The sequence below is a fragment of the Sphaeramia orbicularis genome, chromosome 4 (genome assembly GCF_902148855.1).
Source record: "Sphaeramia orbicularis chromosome 4, fSphaOr1.1, whole genome shotgun sequence".
Classification (NCBI taxonomy): Eukaryota; Metazoa; Chordata; class Actinopteri; order Kurtiformes; family Apogonidae; genus Sphaeramia; species Sphaeramia orbicularis.
In genome coordinates this window covers 57,628,723-57,645,790 of record NC_043960.1, presented here as the reverse complement: position 1 = coordinate 57,645,790, position 17,068 = coordinate 57,628,723, and the positions used below count along the sequence as shown (strand labels likewise).

At 40.7% G+C, this 17,068-nt stretch overlaps 1 protein-coding gene across 1 annotated transcript in view; it reads right to left on the bottom strand.

The window, feature by feature from the left end:
- Positions 1-15,726, bottom strand: part of LOC115417628 (run domain Beclin-1-interacting and cysteine-rich domain-containing protein-like) — a 32,448-nt gene extending 16,722 nt beyond the window's left edge. Inside the window, 11 exon segments of the mRNA XM_030131641.1 lie at positions 1,241-1,439; positions 1,602-1,717; positions 2,738-2,833; positions 3,999-4,046; positions 4,616-5,038; positions 7,498-7,714; positions 8,974-9,080; positions 11,464-11,623; positions 12,886-12,969; positions 13,480-13,633; positions 15,522-15,726. Of these exon segments, the coding sequence (XP_029987501.1) occupies positions 1,241-1,439; positions 1,602-1,717; positions 2,738-2,833; positions 3,999-4,046; positions 4,616-5,038; positions 7,498-7,714; positions 8,974-9,080; positions 11,464-11,623; positions 12,886-12,969; positions 13,480-13,633; positions 15,522-15,559 (1,642 nt within the window). The 5' untranslated portion in view covers positions 15,560-15,726.
- Between the last annotated feature and the right edge of the window lie 1,342 nt (positions 15,727-17,068).

Sequence of the window (17,068 nt, the reverse complement as noted above, 5' to 3'; positions counted from 1 at the left end):
CAATAAGGACATGTCCTGGTCTCCTCTGTGTTTGTATGTCTTTTCTAAATAGGTGTGTGTGTCGCAGTCAAATCCATAATTGTGTTTCTAAAATCCTTTTGGTCCATGTTCACTGCTGCATGACTCAGTTCCTGCAGTAAAACAGTCAGATCCATCATCTCCAAATGGATCCTTTATCCTGATCATGTCTGTAAAACCAAGTCTGAACTCTGTTGGATTCATAGGGACATGACTGACTCAACTGGAAAGGAGTTCCATTAAAACAACTAATCCTTCAGATCAGAAGAACAAAAAACATGAGTAAATCAGGCATGTTTAGGTGATCAGTTGGATGGTCCATTCACTTCTACATGGAATGGATCAGTGTTCAACCTTCTTAGTTGTCCTTCAAATTGAACATCTGTCCCTCATCGTAGATTCTACAGCTGATATATTTGGTGGATAAATATAGTGTGTTGAAAAGATTTACACCAACAGAATCTCCAAGGTGGACAAGAACGTTCTTTTAGATTTGAAAAGTCCAACCTAATGATTGGACTGGATTTTCCACCATGATATTCAAATGAGTTCAGGTCAAAGGTCATGTTTGGTCATTCTGTGGAGCTGGATACGGATTAAAGGCACTATTTCACTATTATATGTATGAATGATATAGAAGTGAATCCAACTGCATCAGAGCTTTGATGGGATTTGGAGGAAATATTGGTGGTTGAAGGTGATGTCAAATGGAGCTGAGTTCAACATCTGGAGGTTTAGAGAGTTGGACAAGATCAATATATGGAATCAGAAGATGGATCCAACTAGGAATCAAACAGTCAGCTGTGTTTGAGGAAGTCTCGGACAGTGGGACAGGTAGGGACAGAGAGGACAGGAAGGACAGGTAGGGAAAGGAAGGACACAGCCTTTGATCAAGATTGAGATCAATCAAAGAAAATAGAAACAAAACACAAATGGAAAATAGCTAAATTCTCTCTACAAATTAGAGAAGGTACAAAGTTACATAGAGTTGTGTTGCTGTTGTGTACATCTACTGTATGAATAAAAGGCTGGGACGAGTTTCTTCTCTTGACCTTTAATAGTTATGGTCCCTACATTCTGTTTTTTAATGACATGTCACCCTATCCTTTTTGGAACTGGGGTCATGTGCTCTAATATTAAATGAGTGGTGGTCGGGGTGAGGGTTGGAGTCCAGGTGTTGGGCCTCTTATCAAACCGTTCTTTGGCTCCACTGTTGACTTACTGTGTTGGGAGGCGGAGCATGTGAGCAGGCGGCTGCGGCGGATCTGTTGCCTCCGCAGACGGATCTTCTGTTTGAGTTGCTGAATCTCACAGTCGCTGTCTCCCTCCTCTTCTCCCTCCTCTTCCTGACGCCGCAGGTTATACTTCATCAGTTCGATGGCTGCGATAAGGGACTCTGAAATGCTGAAATGGGCGTTCTCCTACAGAACACACAGAGAATGTAAAGTCAGCCATGGAAGTGCGCATCCTCTGTGAAGCCCACCTCTCCACTACACTACCCCATAAAGGTAATCACACACACCGTTCCACTAAATGATGGTGGATGACAGTCAGTATTAGTGATCAGAGGACAAAGACCTAACCTTCTCCAGGTCAGCACAGCTGCCAAAGTCCTGCTCTGACAGGTAGCTGATGAGGCTCTGGCCTTCCGATGGCTTCCGGAACATCCCATCTGGAACACCGTTGTACTGGGAACCATCTGCAAACACAAACATGACACCAATTAAGAACAGATTCAGATGGATGTTCTCTTATGTGTCTCCTTTTACCCTGCTGCCTCCTCCTTAATGTTGTTTAAATTTGGATAGAAATGTATTTTCTTTACATGTTTGGGATTTATTACAAACTGCAGCTGTCCCTGCTTTAAAACCCTTATCAGAGGGGAAATAGACCTTGACATGAGCGTACAGCAGGGGTCTCAAACTCATTTTCTTTCAGGGGCCACATTCAGCCCGATTTGATCTGCAGTGGGCTGGACCAGTAAAATAATAGCATCATAACTGATAAATAATGACAACTCCAAATTTTTGTCTTTGCTTAAGTGCAAAAAAACTCCATTAAATTATGAAAATACTTACTTTTATAAACTATCCAAAGAAAAAAAGATGTGAATAACCTGAAATAACTGAAATTTCTTCAGAAAAATAAGTGCAATATTAACAATATTATGCCACAACTTATCATTTATACATGTGCATTATGGATCGGATCTACAATGGCACTAAACACTTAGTGACAGGCAGAAAATAGTTAAAATTGTACTTAATTTTCTTTAGACATTTCAGGTTCACATTTGTTCAGGTTATACAAATTTTACTGTTACAGGATAGTTTGTAAATCTAAGTATTTTCATAATTTGTTATTTTTTGCACTAAAACAAAGACAAAAAATTTGAAGTTGTCATTATTTATAGACATAATGTAATATTTTTTTCACATCAAACCCAGAAGAAAATATGGAGTCATTATTTTTTGAAGGATATTTTACTTCAGATCATATTGGTCTGTATGTGGAACCTGAACTAAAATGAATCTGTGGAATTTTTGCACTTTGCAAATTCATCCCACGGGCCAGATTGGAACCTTTGGCAGGCCCCATTTGGCCCCCGGGCTGCATGTTTGAGACCCCTGGCATACAGTGAATATGACAGGTCTGTGCAGTTGTTGTGACTGGACTGTGAAAAGCAGAGTTTCTATAAAGGTGACTGTGGACGACTTACGGGCCTCCATGTAGAGCGTACTGGAGGAGCTGCCATCACTGAGCTGAGGTGCGAAGGAGCTGTAGTGGGTCATGGAGTGCTCAGTGCCCGTCGACTCTGACAGACAAACACACTGGGTTCAATCACTTCACATAAAGGCTACACACAACACAATCTACAACTCTTTTCTAGTGTTTTTTGTTGGGAACATGCTTCATCATTCTTACATTAATCAGGGACATTTTAATCACCTACAATATTTTCCTCAAGAAAGTTTATGGAGCTTGATTACTTTAATGCAAACAATGCACATACCTGGTGAGCTTCAGCCCTTTAAAGATACCAAGACTACATTATATCTGAACTCATTAGCTCATGAAGAAAAGTGATACACCACTGTGTATCAGCTGATATACTAAACACTACTAAATATACTAAATAAAAGGGAACAAAGTCCAATTAGATTCAACTCTACAAATAGTACAAGTAACAAGTACATGAGATCAACTACTTTGCTTCATCTTGGAAACTGAGCCTGTTTACATGACCATTAAAGTCCCACATCTGAGAGTAATCGGATAATTATAATATTCAGATTTAATGCATTTATGAGCACTTAAGAAATGTGATAATCGTAAACCCTGGTTTAGACGTACGTAGTGATGGTAGACTTACACTTCCTGTTATTGTTTTCTGCTCATGTTTGAATATGTAACTTCTATTTTCTACTATTTTTAATAGTGCTTACAGATGTGCAGACATAAAAGAACTAAATAAATCAAATTAACCTGTATACATGCAGGGAGACATCGGAGTATTGGGGACAAATCTAGGTGTGTTAATCTGATTTATTATAATCAGATAACTGCTGTTATTGGATAACGCCGATCAGATTATCCTATTTACATGATCAATAATAATCTGATAACTGCAGAAATGGGATAATGATGGGAGTATGGGTGTGGATGTAAACGGGCTCAATTACACATGGGTGTAGATCGCATTTCAACAATGACAGTGGTAATGGTAATGGTAATTCTCTTATGAGGACAAAAGCATAACTAAAGTGAACACATACAGTAGTACAGTTTACATTCAACAACTCATAAAAAATCTGCACAGAAATGTTTATTAAAAATGGCTGTCAACATCCAAAAGCACAAATGATTTGTTGACAGCGAAACTGTAAATGAACGGGAAATCAAAGTTGATCAGCATGCAGAGGGAAAAGTCACAGAGGTGTGAGGGTCATTGATGGAGCACAGTGGACTGTACTGCCAACCTGCTACAGGATCTTCAATTATTATGGTGATTTTCCGGTGACTCCCTCCTTTGCACAAAGTAAGAAGACAGAAGATAGAGCAGAAAAGGAGACAGTTATCTCAAACCAAGAGCAAAGAGAGTAAAAGGATTCATGTCAAAACTTTTTCAGATCCTGAGACAGAAAGTGTGCAACTAAATATTTTCCAAAAGCAGGAAAAGTGAAGTAGACATTCATGCATGGACTACAGAGCCAAACAAACCGAACTACAGCTACCTCTAAAAACTAGTCAGAGGAGCACAATACACAAAACCCATGGAAAAGCTCCTGGATGCTGAACATTAAAGCTGCCCTGGATTAAACTTAGTACTTAACATTTTTTATCCCAACATATTTTCATACTTCACAAGAATATGGGGACACTGATGTTGCTTCATTATGTCTGATTCATGACAAAACCAGACAGACAGAAGCTATGAAATGTCATGAATTCCACATTTCAATGCATCATTACGTTATAAATTACAGTACTTTTTAAAACCAAGTTGAACTTCATGCAATAAAACAAAAGAACCTAAACACAAATGTTAATAATTGAATGCTATCCATATGAGCTCCCTACAGAGTACTACACTTACCATTCCTAAGTTTCTGATTGATTCCTGTGTCAGAAAAGGAGCGAGTGTGTCCTCGGGACCCTCGTCCTGGCGCTCTCTGGCCTTCTGAGAAAGAAGAGCGTCTTGGTGGAGGTGGTGCCAGTAGAGGTGGTTTGAGGGAATGTTCCCGGCTGTCCTCCTGCTCACTGCTGTGGATGGAACTCCTGGAGTCCTGGCGACTGCGCTGGCCCAGGTTCCCAATAGCCAAGTACTCTGGACCATCATCATAGTCAGCGTCAGCAGAGTCCACAGCCTCAGGTTGGAGGGACGAGGACGACGGGGACTCTGTCAGAGAAATGGAAGGCACTGACCCAGGCCCACCACAGGGGACCGCCAACAGGTCACTGCTCCCTGGACCGGACACACACATCCATGGACCCACGCTGCTGCCTGAGCACAGAGCATCTGCAACACAAACAGACACAGTGTGGTGAGCTGAAGCACTATGACCAACACTGACAGCAGTCATCACTAGTGATCATTTTGGAGTGGTTGTCAAGGTTACATCACCTGTAGCTAAAGTAGCAAATGAACTGGTGGCAGAAAAAAGAACAAGTGAAAACCAATGGCCAAGGTACCGAAATCAGGAATAACAAGTGGGTCCAGGTACAACAAGCCCCACCCCTCGCAAGTTTTGTAGCTTATTTTTGCATCTATCCAGCTGATGTCATCATGTCTATGCGTGTGCTGATGTCATCATGTCTATGCGTATGCTGATGTCTTCACAGACAGACAGCATAGACACATTTCATCCATTATGAGTAAATGGGGGGGGGAAAAAGATTTAAAAAATTCATTAAAAATGTGAACTTTGACCTACTTTTCCCAAAATGTGATCGCATCTATTGTGGGTCACTGGTAATCTATAAACCCAGTTACGTATGAATTCAACCAATAAATTTACTGCTTAAGTGTAAACAAACAAACAAACCGAACCAAAAACGGGTGTGTATGTGTGTGTGTGGGGGGGGTTATAATGTCTTGGATTCTGTCGGATGCCAGAATACAAATAAAGAAAAGCTTCAGTTCAGCACTGAAGACACTGACTGAAGCTGAACACAGACATTACAGAACCAAGCAGACAGACAGACAGACTGGACTGAACCCTGCATGGGACACACTGAACAGACAGGTCAAAACACACAGTCACAGGTTGGGTGGGCGCTTGTCCTTTTCAGTGAGTCTGGCTGGTGTAATGGGGACGTGACAGAACTAAACTAACTCTAACCCTTTCAGAGGCTCCTATGGATCTGTGATCGTGTCTTCTGATTCTGTCCATGAACTAGTGCTGTCACCCACATCCACACCCGGACATCCACACCTGAACATCCAGTGCTTCCTCATCTGCCTCTCAGTGTCTTTGCCACTTCGTAGTAGTTTCCATAATCATGTGGAGGGTGGAGACTCAAAATGGGACAAAAGTTACGCTTAAAATCTGCCCAAAGTCTAAAATAATAAATAATATACTGGAAAGTAAGGATGAACCCATTTCTGTGAACACAAGTTATACGAACACATTCCTCTAGGTATAACCAGACTCCTCCAGCGACTATCAGGCTTCCATATGATTATTATTCGGATTATAATTACTACTCTAACATATAATTACCTCCGATCCTCTATCCACATCTCTGTGTATTCCTGTATAGAGCTGGGTATCACGGCCAATTTCCTTAACTGATTCGATTTTGATTCATAAAGTTCTGAATTGATTAATCACGATTCTTTTTGATTACCTCTGCCAAGGAGGTTATGTTTATGCCAGGGTTTGTTTGTTTGTTTGTTTGTTTGTTTGTTAGTGTGCAACATAACTCAAAAAGTTATGGACAGATTTTGATGAAATTTTCAGGGTTTGTTGGAAATGGGTTAAGGAAGAAATGATTAAATTTTGGTGGTGATCGGGGGTGGGGGGGCCCACGGGGGGGGCACAGACCAGAAAATTTAATCAAAATCTGTCCATAACTTTTTGAGTTATGTTGCACACTAACAGACAGACAAACAGACAGACAAACAAACCCTGGCAAAAACATAACCTCCTTGGTGTGGGGGGGCCCACGGGGGGGCCACTGATCAGCCTTGGCGGAGGTCTGCGCTCTCCGAGTGCTTCTAGTTCGATCTGATATCAATTCGATCCAAAGTATAACTTTGACATTTCATCAGTAAATAGATGAATCTGCTCTGAAATAAGGAACAGAAACATTCCCATGTTTCTCCAGTGGCTCAAAACAGACTTCTGCATCATCTTTATGCTGTGTCATAGCTGGTGGTTTCTAGACTTAAGGCACATTACTGTCACCCTGGGGCACCGCTACCAACTTTGGGCTCCCTGAAACATAATCATGTTGGGCCCTTGGTACAAGAAACTCACTGGAAACAACCTGTTGGAGTCAGAGTGGGGGAGTGGGGGTTGTGATTGCCAGACCGGTGCACATTAAAGTGAAACTGAAGATGCTTTACTATTCCTCCAACTCCACACTCACCTATGGTTGAGTGTGGATCCAAGTTAATATTCCTAGAAAGACCAGCTTTGGTGACCCGCCTCAGAGAGCCTCCCCCCAACACAAAAATCGATCTCATCCACTATTACTCAATAATGCAAAATTAAAATAAAATTGATCCAAAAATCGATCAAATCAATGTTTTTTAACCCATCCCGTTCCTGAAGCCCAGTGCTTCAGTGTGCTAATCACAGAATAGAAGTGGGTATGATACAACGGTCCAACAACAGTGAAAAACTGCAAGTCAAAAGTCTCGTAATTTTCCGGACACAAACAGTGATGTAAAACCCTGAAGACAGGAGGTGCCTGTCCCTCTTCTGAGTCACCACAGCACAATCAGCTGACTGGATTCCAGATTTCCCTCACCCATGTTGGTGCTGTTTTGGGAGCTGGCGTTGCTGTAGTGGTGGGCGCTGGCGTCAGTGTTACGGAGGGAGCAGTTGGACGTGGTAAGGCGCCGGTTCAGAGACACGCCCCTGGGAGTCACATCAGCGTTTCTCCAAGCACTGTGGGCTCCTGGTAAAACACACAGGCTCTGGCTCTTCAACAGGCCCAGACATGGAGGGCCCTTCAGAGGAGAAAGCTAAGGATGGAGGGGAGAGAAAAGACAACTGTGAAGTTCTCTGTCTGTGTTCTCCTTCAAACCTCAGTACTCTAAAGGCACACAGGCATCCGCTTCCCTTAACCTCTTACGACCCAGGAGATCTAAGCAAAGTACAAGCTTTTTTGTTTTTATTAAATAAGTGCCTATATTGGAAACATCATGATGCAACAGTTTTTTCAGATGGACTTTTTAAAATTTTTATGGAATGTCCTTTGTGGTAGACAGTTTTCTTTTCTTTTTTTTTTTGTATAAAGTTGTGAAACTCTTGTCCATAAATGTGGACAGTGGGTCTTAGGAGGTTAAGTTTGGATACTTGAGCAAAACTGGTCAATGTTGGTAGATTTTGCACATCAGAAAATATGAAGGAATGTATTAAAACACAATATGCTGTATATACTTGTGTACTCTCTAATACTATCAATAACACCACATGTCCACATTTTACATGTAGGATGTAATTGTGAATAAGCAGATTTGTCAACTATTATTTTGTTTTTGCTTTTTTTTCTTTCATTATATTATAACCTTTTTTGTTTTATGAGTGTTTTGCTATTTTTATTACTATTCATGTCATTGTGAATTATGGTGGTAATATCAAGACTTATGATGTGACAATAATAATACTGTTGTTATTATCAGTGTTGTGCCATGGACAGAGACAGTCTGTCATGTAGGACCAGGGGAGGATGAGGGGGTGGGAAGAACGGGCCACAGTGGGTGCTTTTGAAACGGAATGTTCAGATGTTCCATAGAACTTAAATCTGCATCAAAAAATGAAAAATAAATATGTAACAAAAAAAAAAAAAAATACACAATATAAAAATACAATGTCAAAAAAACAGAAAAAGTAAATGGGCATTTGTCCATAAAGTTCCAATGCTGATGATACAAGAGCGTCAAAAAACTTATGCACAAAAGAAAGTATCTGAAAAGCAGAACAGCTCAATTCGGTGGAAAATCCATACATTCAATCTGTATTTGTTCACAATCAGCTAAAATACACAGCTAGGTTATCCTTTTGAAAATGCATTTTTCCTCTCATCCAAACAAACAAAACCTCAAAAATGTAGAGACTTTCACTCTGTATGTTTGTCCCACTGTGTCCGTGGTGTTAAACTGTGATAAACTCTCATCACAGAGGGCTGACTCAGTTATTAGGACTGGATCAACTGTGCAGGTGTTCTGACAGGGTTCAGTCTGTGCACTGAGGTTCTGTTGATGATGTGTGACACACTCACGCCAACAGTGTCGACTTGAGCCAGGAGTTTAGGGTTATTCTGCTCCACAGCCTCTAGGCACTGGAACATGGCGGTTACATGAGGCTCACTGAGCAGAAAGGCATCATCTGGACAACACACAGTCAAGACAAAGAGGATTCAGGTACAGTTACAGAGCAGGTCCATACACAGGGACAAAGATACACTCAGACTGCAGGGCTCAACTAACATTTTTGGGTTAAATCTGATTTTTTTTTGTGTTGGTTCGTATTCCACATTAAATGCGACTTCTATCAGTTTTGAGTCTGAACTGAATGTGACCCTGAAGTGACCCACATGCACTAAAGAGGTCCTGATGGAATACGTGACCATGTAGACACACACTGTGTTCACAGAAGGAAATACGGTTTTCCTCCTCCTGGAACAAACAACTGGGATGCTTATCTCATTTCGATGACGTAAAGGTTGGATAAATGTGGCATGGATGTTCTGACTGAAGTCACACTGGAAAATATCAGATTTAGGACCACATATGAAAGCGGTCTGGGTCAGATTCAGGACCACATATGAAAGTGGTCCGGGTTAGATTTAGGACCACATGTGAGTTGGTCTGGGTCAGATTTAGGACCACATATGAAAGCGGTTCGGGTCAGATTTAGGACCACATATGAAAGTGGTCTGGGTCAGATTTAAGACCACATATGAAAGTGGTCCGGGTCAGATTAGTGCTGTTCAAACTGTCTATAACAGATCAGATACAGGTCACATATGGGTGAAAACATCCGATTGGACCACATTTACCTCCATCTGAACAGAACCTTAGACGCCATGAATGTACACTGTGTGCACAATTATTAGGCAGGTTGTATTTTTGAGAATGAGTTCTGTTATTGTTCAGCTCCAGCACTAACAGGCCCATTCAAATGTTCATAGACTTCCACTTTGAATACAGGGTAAAAGTGAGGCTTTGTCTTTAAAAAAAGATGTATGGGCACACAATTATTTGGCAAGTATTAGTGTGCAGAATTATTATGCAACTGAAGGAAAAATTTAAAAATTTCCATCTCACTTTTCATCTGTTAAAGTGAAAAACAAATAACTCAAAATTTGACAAAGAAAAATCAATCTCTGACCAATATATCCAGCCTTCTTTTCAAAAACAGTCATAAACCTTCCATTCACTGAGTCTAGGAACAGGGTTAGGGTTAGGAACAGGGTTAGGGTTAGGGACAGGGCTAGGAACAGGGTTAGGAACAGGGCTTTTGTTTTTAACCCTGTTCCAAGATTATCACATGTTGCTATAAAACATATGATAATCTTCTGGTCATGATTCAACAGTTTAACTGCTTCCAGATCATTTCATTGGAATATTAAAATTTTTGACTTTTCACTGTTAGTTAAAGCTAAGGGTCCAACTGTACAGGAAGCCCACAGTTTGGTCCGTACCTCAGTTTTTGGGCCACAAGTTTTGTATGTGTGTTATGCGTAAAGAGAACTTTTTTCCTCCCAAAATTATAGTTTTATTTTGCTTGTCAGTAAAAACTGAATTTCACAGTAGGAACAAATTCTATGACTGTACTGAATAAAAGAACCTTTTCTGTCCTGAACCATAGAACCCTTTCTTACTCCTTTACTTGTATACAGTCATATAAAACAGGCACATGCATACATAAGGCCCAAAGGGGGCTGGACCCCTGCCCTTTTTGCCTCTTTAAAAAAGTGCCCTTTGAATTTTTTTAAATAAATCAATTCCTGTTCTGCATAAGGATATAAAAAGAAAGGGGGGTATAAACACACCAGTTATCTACCGTACGCATTTCCATGTAATAAGAGTGTTGTGGTGTACATATGTGTGTTGAGTCTAAAGACGCTTCTCTGTCTGCTGTCTGTCACTGAGGGGCAGGACTTCCCCGCGCTGCACGCTCACATGCATGTTCAGAGAGAGAGGGGGGGAGGGGGAGAGAAAGAGAGAGAGAGAGAGAGAGAGAGAGAGAGAAAGAGAGACTGTTGTGAAGGCACAACAGTGATTGGACATAAACTAGTGGGGGCGGGCTTTCACCTGCCTGGACACACACACACACACACACACACACACACTCAGTGGTCTGTAAAGCAGTACATAAAGCACTAATGCAAAATCAACTGCGGACTGTCCCATGCAGGGCGGACTGAATGGTTTGGTATTTTCCAGAGTACTGTTACATCCCTAGTTAAAACCCTTTTTTGGATCCATTTTACCTGAAGTAAAGAAGCTGCCTAATAATTCTGCACACCTTAATATAGGTAGTTAACATTTTAGGCCATACTCTCTCCTATTATACAAATATATATCAACTGACAATAACGCAGTCCAACAAGAAATGCAATTTATATTGTTTGGAGTTGGAAAACTTGGATAAATCTGATGATATGGTCCAAATACTCCTTTCCCTAACAATTGTGCACACAGTGTAGAGTTCAGGGATAGAGGGGTAAAATTCAACACACACAACTGTGAGAGTTGACACGTACCATTATAGTATTTACGTGTATGTCCCAGATGCCTGAGCAGAGGTCGAAGCTGAGACGACAGCATATGAACCTGTAAACTGTGGAGCAGCCAGCGCTCAGCCTTGTAGCTTTCACCGGTACTCTGCATCCCAGAGCTCAGGACTGGTTCCAGACGACTGAACTGAGAGGGGACAGAACCACCAGCAAGCAACTGTTATTATTGGGTCAGATGAAGGGGAAGTGAGCATGTGTTACTGCTAATGCTAGTGGTTTTCCTCCTGCCAAAGACACTGAAACACTTCACATTAGTCTGTGTTGATTGAAGCTGAGACCCCAGAACCATCCTCCTCAACCAGAACCAGAACCACTGAAGTGAACCAGGGCTGAGTTCAACAGTGGGCTGCACAAATTCACATGTTTAAAAGGTTCAAACCACGAGACTGAACATCAAGTATTATAAAACAGTGTGAGCCAATCACATGCTGGATGAGAAACATTTGAAATGATCAGTAATGCTGTCAGAGAAACCTTTGAAACATGAAGCAGAGTTAGAAGACTGATGCTTTTTACTGTATACTGTTCATTATTTGATCAAAATTATCACCAAAGTATATTTGTTAGATTTACTTTTTATAGATAATAAATAAAAGTGATCAAGGGTTTGAGTGTTTTCATTCAGCATTTAAGTCCATTAAATGTTGGTTATTAGACCTGTGACTACAGAACTGAGTGTTTTCACTCTAATTCATACGGTTAATCAATATTTTGCTACAGAAATGGCCAGTCTTGTATATAAACATGTTCTGTAAAATACCAATATCCATTTAGAACAATAGTGGAACAGGAACAGCATGTTCTCCACTTTGGAAGGAAAAAAACAATTTCCCTTGTGATTTGTGCTCATGAAAAAAAAAAAAACCTGGTTAAGATAATTCAAAACAAGTGGAAAAAGTAGGCGGAGCTTACTAATACCCCACCCAATCACATGAACACTTTGCCCCTCCTACTCACTAATACCCTGGACACCCAGGGGTGAATTTTAAGTCTTAACTTTCAACCTTTTCAAAAATTTGTATAAAAAAATTAAAAGAAAGGCACATGTCAATAACGTGTGTCAAATTTGAAAAAAATCAGCTGAATATTGTCCGAGAAATTGGTTGGACAAAAATCTGGGACAGATGTACAGAATTCCTGGTATACTTACCCCTCTGGGGGGGTGGGGCATAAAAATCTGACTGAGACCACTTTGGTCTGTGTGTGTGTTGTACATTTATGAAATGGATTCTATACTTTTTAAATGAGTTTGACATTGAGCTGCTTAATTAACTTAGTTTAATATCATTAATTCTTTGTAGCTATTTTCCCAGTAAATAAAAACCTGAAAGAATCCCTGCTGAAATAGTAATGGAACAGCTGATGCATGTGGATGTGGATCATCTATACCTGTTCAACATGCGAGGCCAGGTGAGGACTGATGTAGCGAACACACCACACAAAGGGCCAGTAGTCTCTGTGCTTATAATACACCTGAAAGACACCAGCAGCTGTTAGAGGACGGAGGACGTCCAAGAACACACAACAGAACCTCAGATTCAACCAAAGGAGCTGCTATGGACGTCTAATATTAAGTGGTTGTGGGCTTTGAGGTTTGATGACTGCATTTACAAATAATGTGTAACAACTACTATGACAGTGTCATTTAAAAACATATATTCAGTTAGTGCATTATTGGGAATACTCAGATATCAGTATGTAAAAAGAGGAATGTCTTAATAGTTGTACTGGTGAAACCATTTTGTGATTTAAGAATAATCATTTAAAGTGATCTATATTTATTTCCAATACAAGTAAAAATTGTTTCCATGTATATGAATATCTCACTAGATATACCAGTGAGGTGTTAATACCATGTATATCTATACTACCATATACTTAAAAACTGCACACACACCCACCCCTCTATATAACACTATATATATGAGAAAGAATGAGTGAAGGACCAGATGTGTGCATCCAGCCTCGTGAGTGTCTCCTGACCTGTTCATTCCTCAGTCCATGGCTGAGGATATTGTTCATGTCTTTATGCAGCCGCTGAAGGCCACCGTACCGAGACCACACATTGGGATTGTTGGTGGACACAAGACCTTCCACTGTGGTCTTCAAACTGAACAACAGCTTCCAGTGTTCCCTCCTGATAGGACGACATGACACACACACACACACACACACACACACACACACACACACACACACACACACACAGAGAGAGAGAGAGAGAGAGAGAGAAAGGTCAGAAATGAGGAAGGATGCAAGGAAATGCTGGAGTTTGCACTTAGTACTGAGTCATTTCTCATGTGAGCAAGAAGTGGAGGTACATTTCAAATCCACTACCATCTAGGACTGCTTCACAAACCCAAACCCAGACTGAATCCTGTATGTGGAGGAGGTCACACTCAGTTAAGTTTCTGTCTGAGACTCACCTGTGTAACAGGCTTGACCACAACACCACCATGTTAAGGAAGTTAAGCTTTATCTTTGGTCACAGCTTTTCTCCCAAAGCTTTGAATTCAAAACATATACAAGTTACATTTCCTCATAAAGTGCTTGCTCACACACAGTAGTTCCTGTTTTTACCCTTGAGTCAGCAGACAAAAGACATGTTTATGCAGGAGGTCACATACAGTAATTGTAAAGAAGGGACAATAATGCAGCAAATGGGTCACAACACCTGACCTTGAATGGGTTTTGTGGAACTTTATAAGGCGAAGTGTCTTTTAATCTAAAACAAAACCACATCAAATAATAGCTGATGATAGATGAAAGTCATCAGATATAATTTAAACTGATACAAACTGCAATCCAAATGTAAATGAGTCCACAATGATACACACAACCACCAAGACAAGGCATGGACATAAACAGAATGTTTCTTTGACACTCAAAGACCTTATCTTGACAATCTGGGTGAGAAACATTCTACAGTAAATAAAAGGGACATTAATAAATACAACAAAACTCTTTTTATGTATAGTTGAATTGCTGAGCAGCATAAGTTTAACTACCAAGCTAATTCACGTCCAAGCTTTTGCTTCCTGGCTGCTGTCTTCAGCTGAGGTTTTAAAATATCCACATAAACCTCCCCCACAGATCACAGTGGTCTGTGGGGTACACCACTGCCCCCTCCTTCCCATCCTGGGGGTCTTTCAAACCCACAGTTCTAACTGTATCATATCATGTATATTTCAGAACATCGTCCAGACATGCATTTACACACCAGGACAGGTGTGTGTGGAGTAACATGTGTTCATGTGCTCCAGGTAAAACCCTACACGGCTCACAGAGGTTACTGAGATGAAGGATGAACTTTACAGCTTTCTATTTTACTATTACTCCCAGTGTCCTTCCCTCAGAGGGTCTCTGCTCCTAGTATCAGTGTGAGGGATAGTTTTCTTACTCTCTTAGCCAGACAAGAGTTGTAGAATATTACCAACAGAAACACTTGAATAAAGTCTTCTTCCATTGATTCAAGGCACTGTGAGCAGAGTCTGTCAGCAGTTGCCCGGTTCCCCCAGTTGAAATGTGAGTTGAATGTGCAACTGAAGTATAAACTGCTGCTAATGCTACTTCTGACAGCTTTGACAGCTAGCTTAGCTCCAGCACAACCCAGCTAACATAACAACTAGATAACAACAGCTAGCAACCTCCGCCAAACATATTTCATGTTTTAAAGGCACAAAATGTTTAAAGTCCAGTCAGCCCTGATAGATGTGAAAGACTAACAATAGTTGAGGCATTGTCATTTCCAAACACACAACTGACAAACACTGTTATGAGTGAATTACTAGCGTAACTTTGAAGCTAGCAGGTACTGATGACAACTAGCTAGCTTACTTCGGCTAAGCTACTAATAGCTTTGCAAGGTTTCATATTGGGGGGGGGGTCAGTATTCCGACAACAGTTTACATGATTGGTTGTTAGCAGGCCTGGTTATACTCAGGACAGGACTGTTGTGGTTCAGACCCGGGCTACCTAACGTTAGCCGGGTTATGTTTGTGTCGGCTGCCCAGGCTGTCAGTCACCTGCGTTCATCCGCCTCTCCCTCCGCCGTCACCTCCATGTCCGCCCGGATCCAACAACAACGACAACTGCCAGGTTCTTGTTTTATACGACGGTGATTTCCTTCAGAAACAGTAGTTAGCGTTCGCTGAAAGACTTAATCGGACCTCCGGTCTTCCGCCATCTCCGCTTCGTCAGCGGGTCCCACCGGTGCATCCACACACCGGAGGGCGCATGCGCTGCTGTCCTCAGCCACTGGGGGCGGTATTGTCATGTGACCTGCCGCCCCCCCCCCCCACCCCCACACACACACACACACACACACACACACACACACACACACACACACACACACACTAGGACTAGGAAAATAATAACTGTGAAAAAAGTAATTATATTACAAAACTAATTACATCTACAAAGTATCCTTTAAAAATGTATGTTAATGCATATATATATATATACACACACATATATATATGTGTGTGTGTGCGTGTGTGTGTGTATGTATGTATGTATGTATATATATATATATATATATATATATATGTGTGTGTGTGTGTGTGTGTGTGTGTGTGTGTGTGTGTGTGTATACACTGAACAAAAATATAAATGCACGACTTTTGTTTTTGCTCCCATTTTTCATGAGCTGAACGCAAAGATCTAAAACTTTTTCTATGTACACAAAAGGCCTATTTCTCTCAAATATTGTTCATAAATTTGTCTAAATCTGTGATAGTGAGCACTTCTCCTTTGTCCTTTGCTGAGATAATCCATCCACCTCACAGGTGTGGCATATCAAGATGCTGATTAGACAGCAGGATTATTGCACAGGTGTGACTTAGGCTGGCCACAATAAAAGGCCACTCTAAAATGTGCACTTTTACTGTATTGGGTGGTCCAGGGGGGTCAGAAAACCAGTCAGTATTTGGTGTGACCACCATTTTCCTCGAACAGTCTTCTTCATGAGTTCTCTGAAACAGCTTTGGAGATGGCTTATGGCAGAGAAATGAACATTCAATTCACAGGCAAAAGCTCTGGTGGAGATTCCTGAAGTCAGCATGACCAGTGCATATTCCCTCAAAACTTGTGACATCTGTGGTATTGTGCTGTGTGATAAAACTGCACATTTTAGAGTGGCTTTCTATTGTGGCCAGCCTAAGGCACACCTGTGAAAAAATCATGCTGTCGAATCAGCATCTTGATATGCCACACCTGTGAGGTGGATGGATTATCTCAGCAATGAAGAAGTGTTCACTAACAAAACTTTAGACAGATTTGTGAACAATATTTGAGAGAAATAAACCTTGTGTGTTCACAGAAAAAGTTTGAGATCTTTCAGTTCAGCTCATGAAAAATGGGAGCAAAAACAAAAGTCGTGCATTTATATTTTTGTTCAGTATATATATATATATATATATATATATATATATATATATATATATATATATATATATATATATATATATATATACACGAGGGCCGTTCAATAAGTTCATGGCCTCACCCAGAACAGAACAACACAGACTGATAAGTTATATTTTATTTTTCAACATAATCTTCATTTACA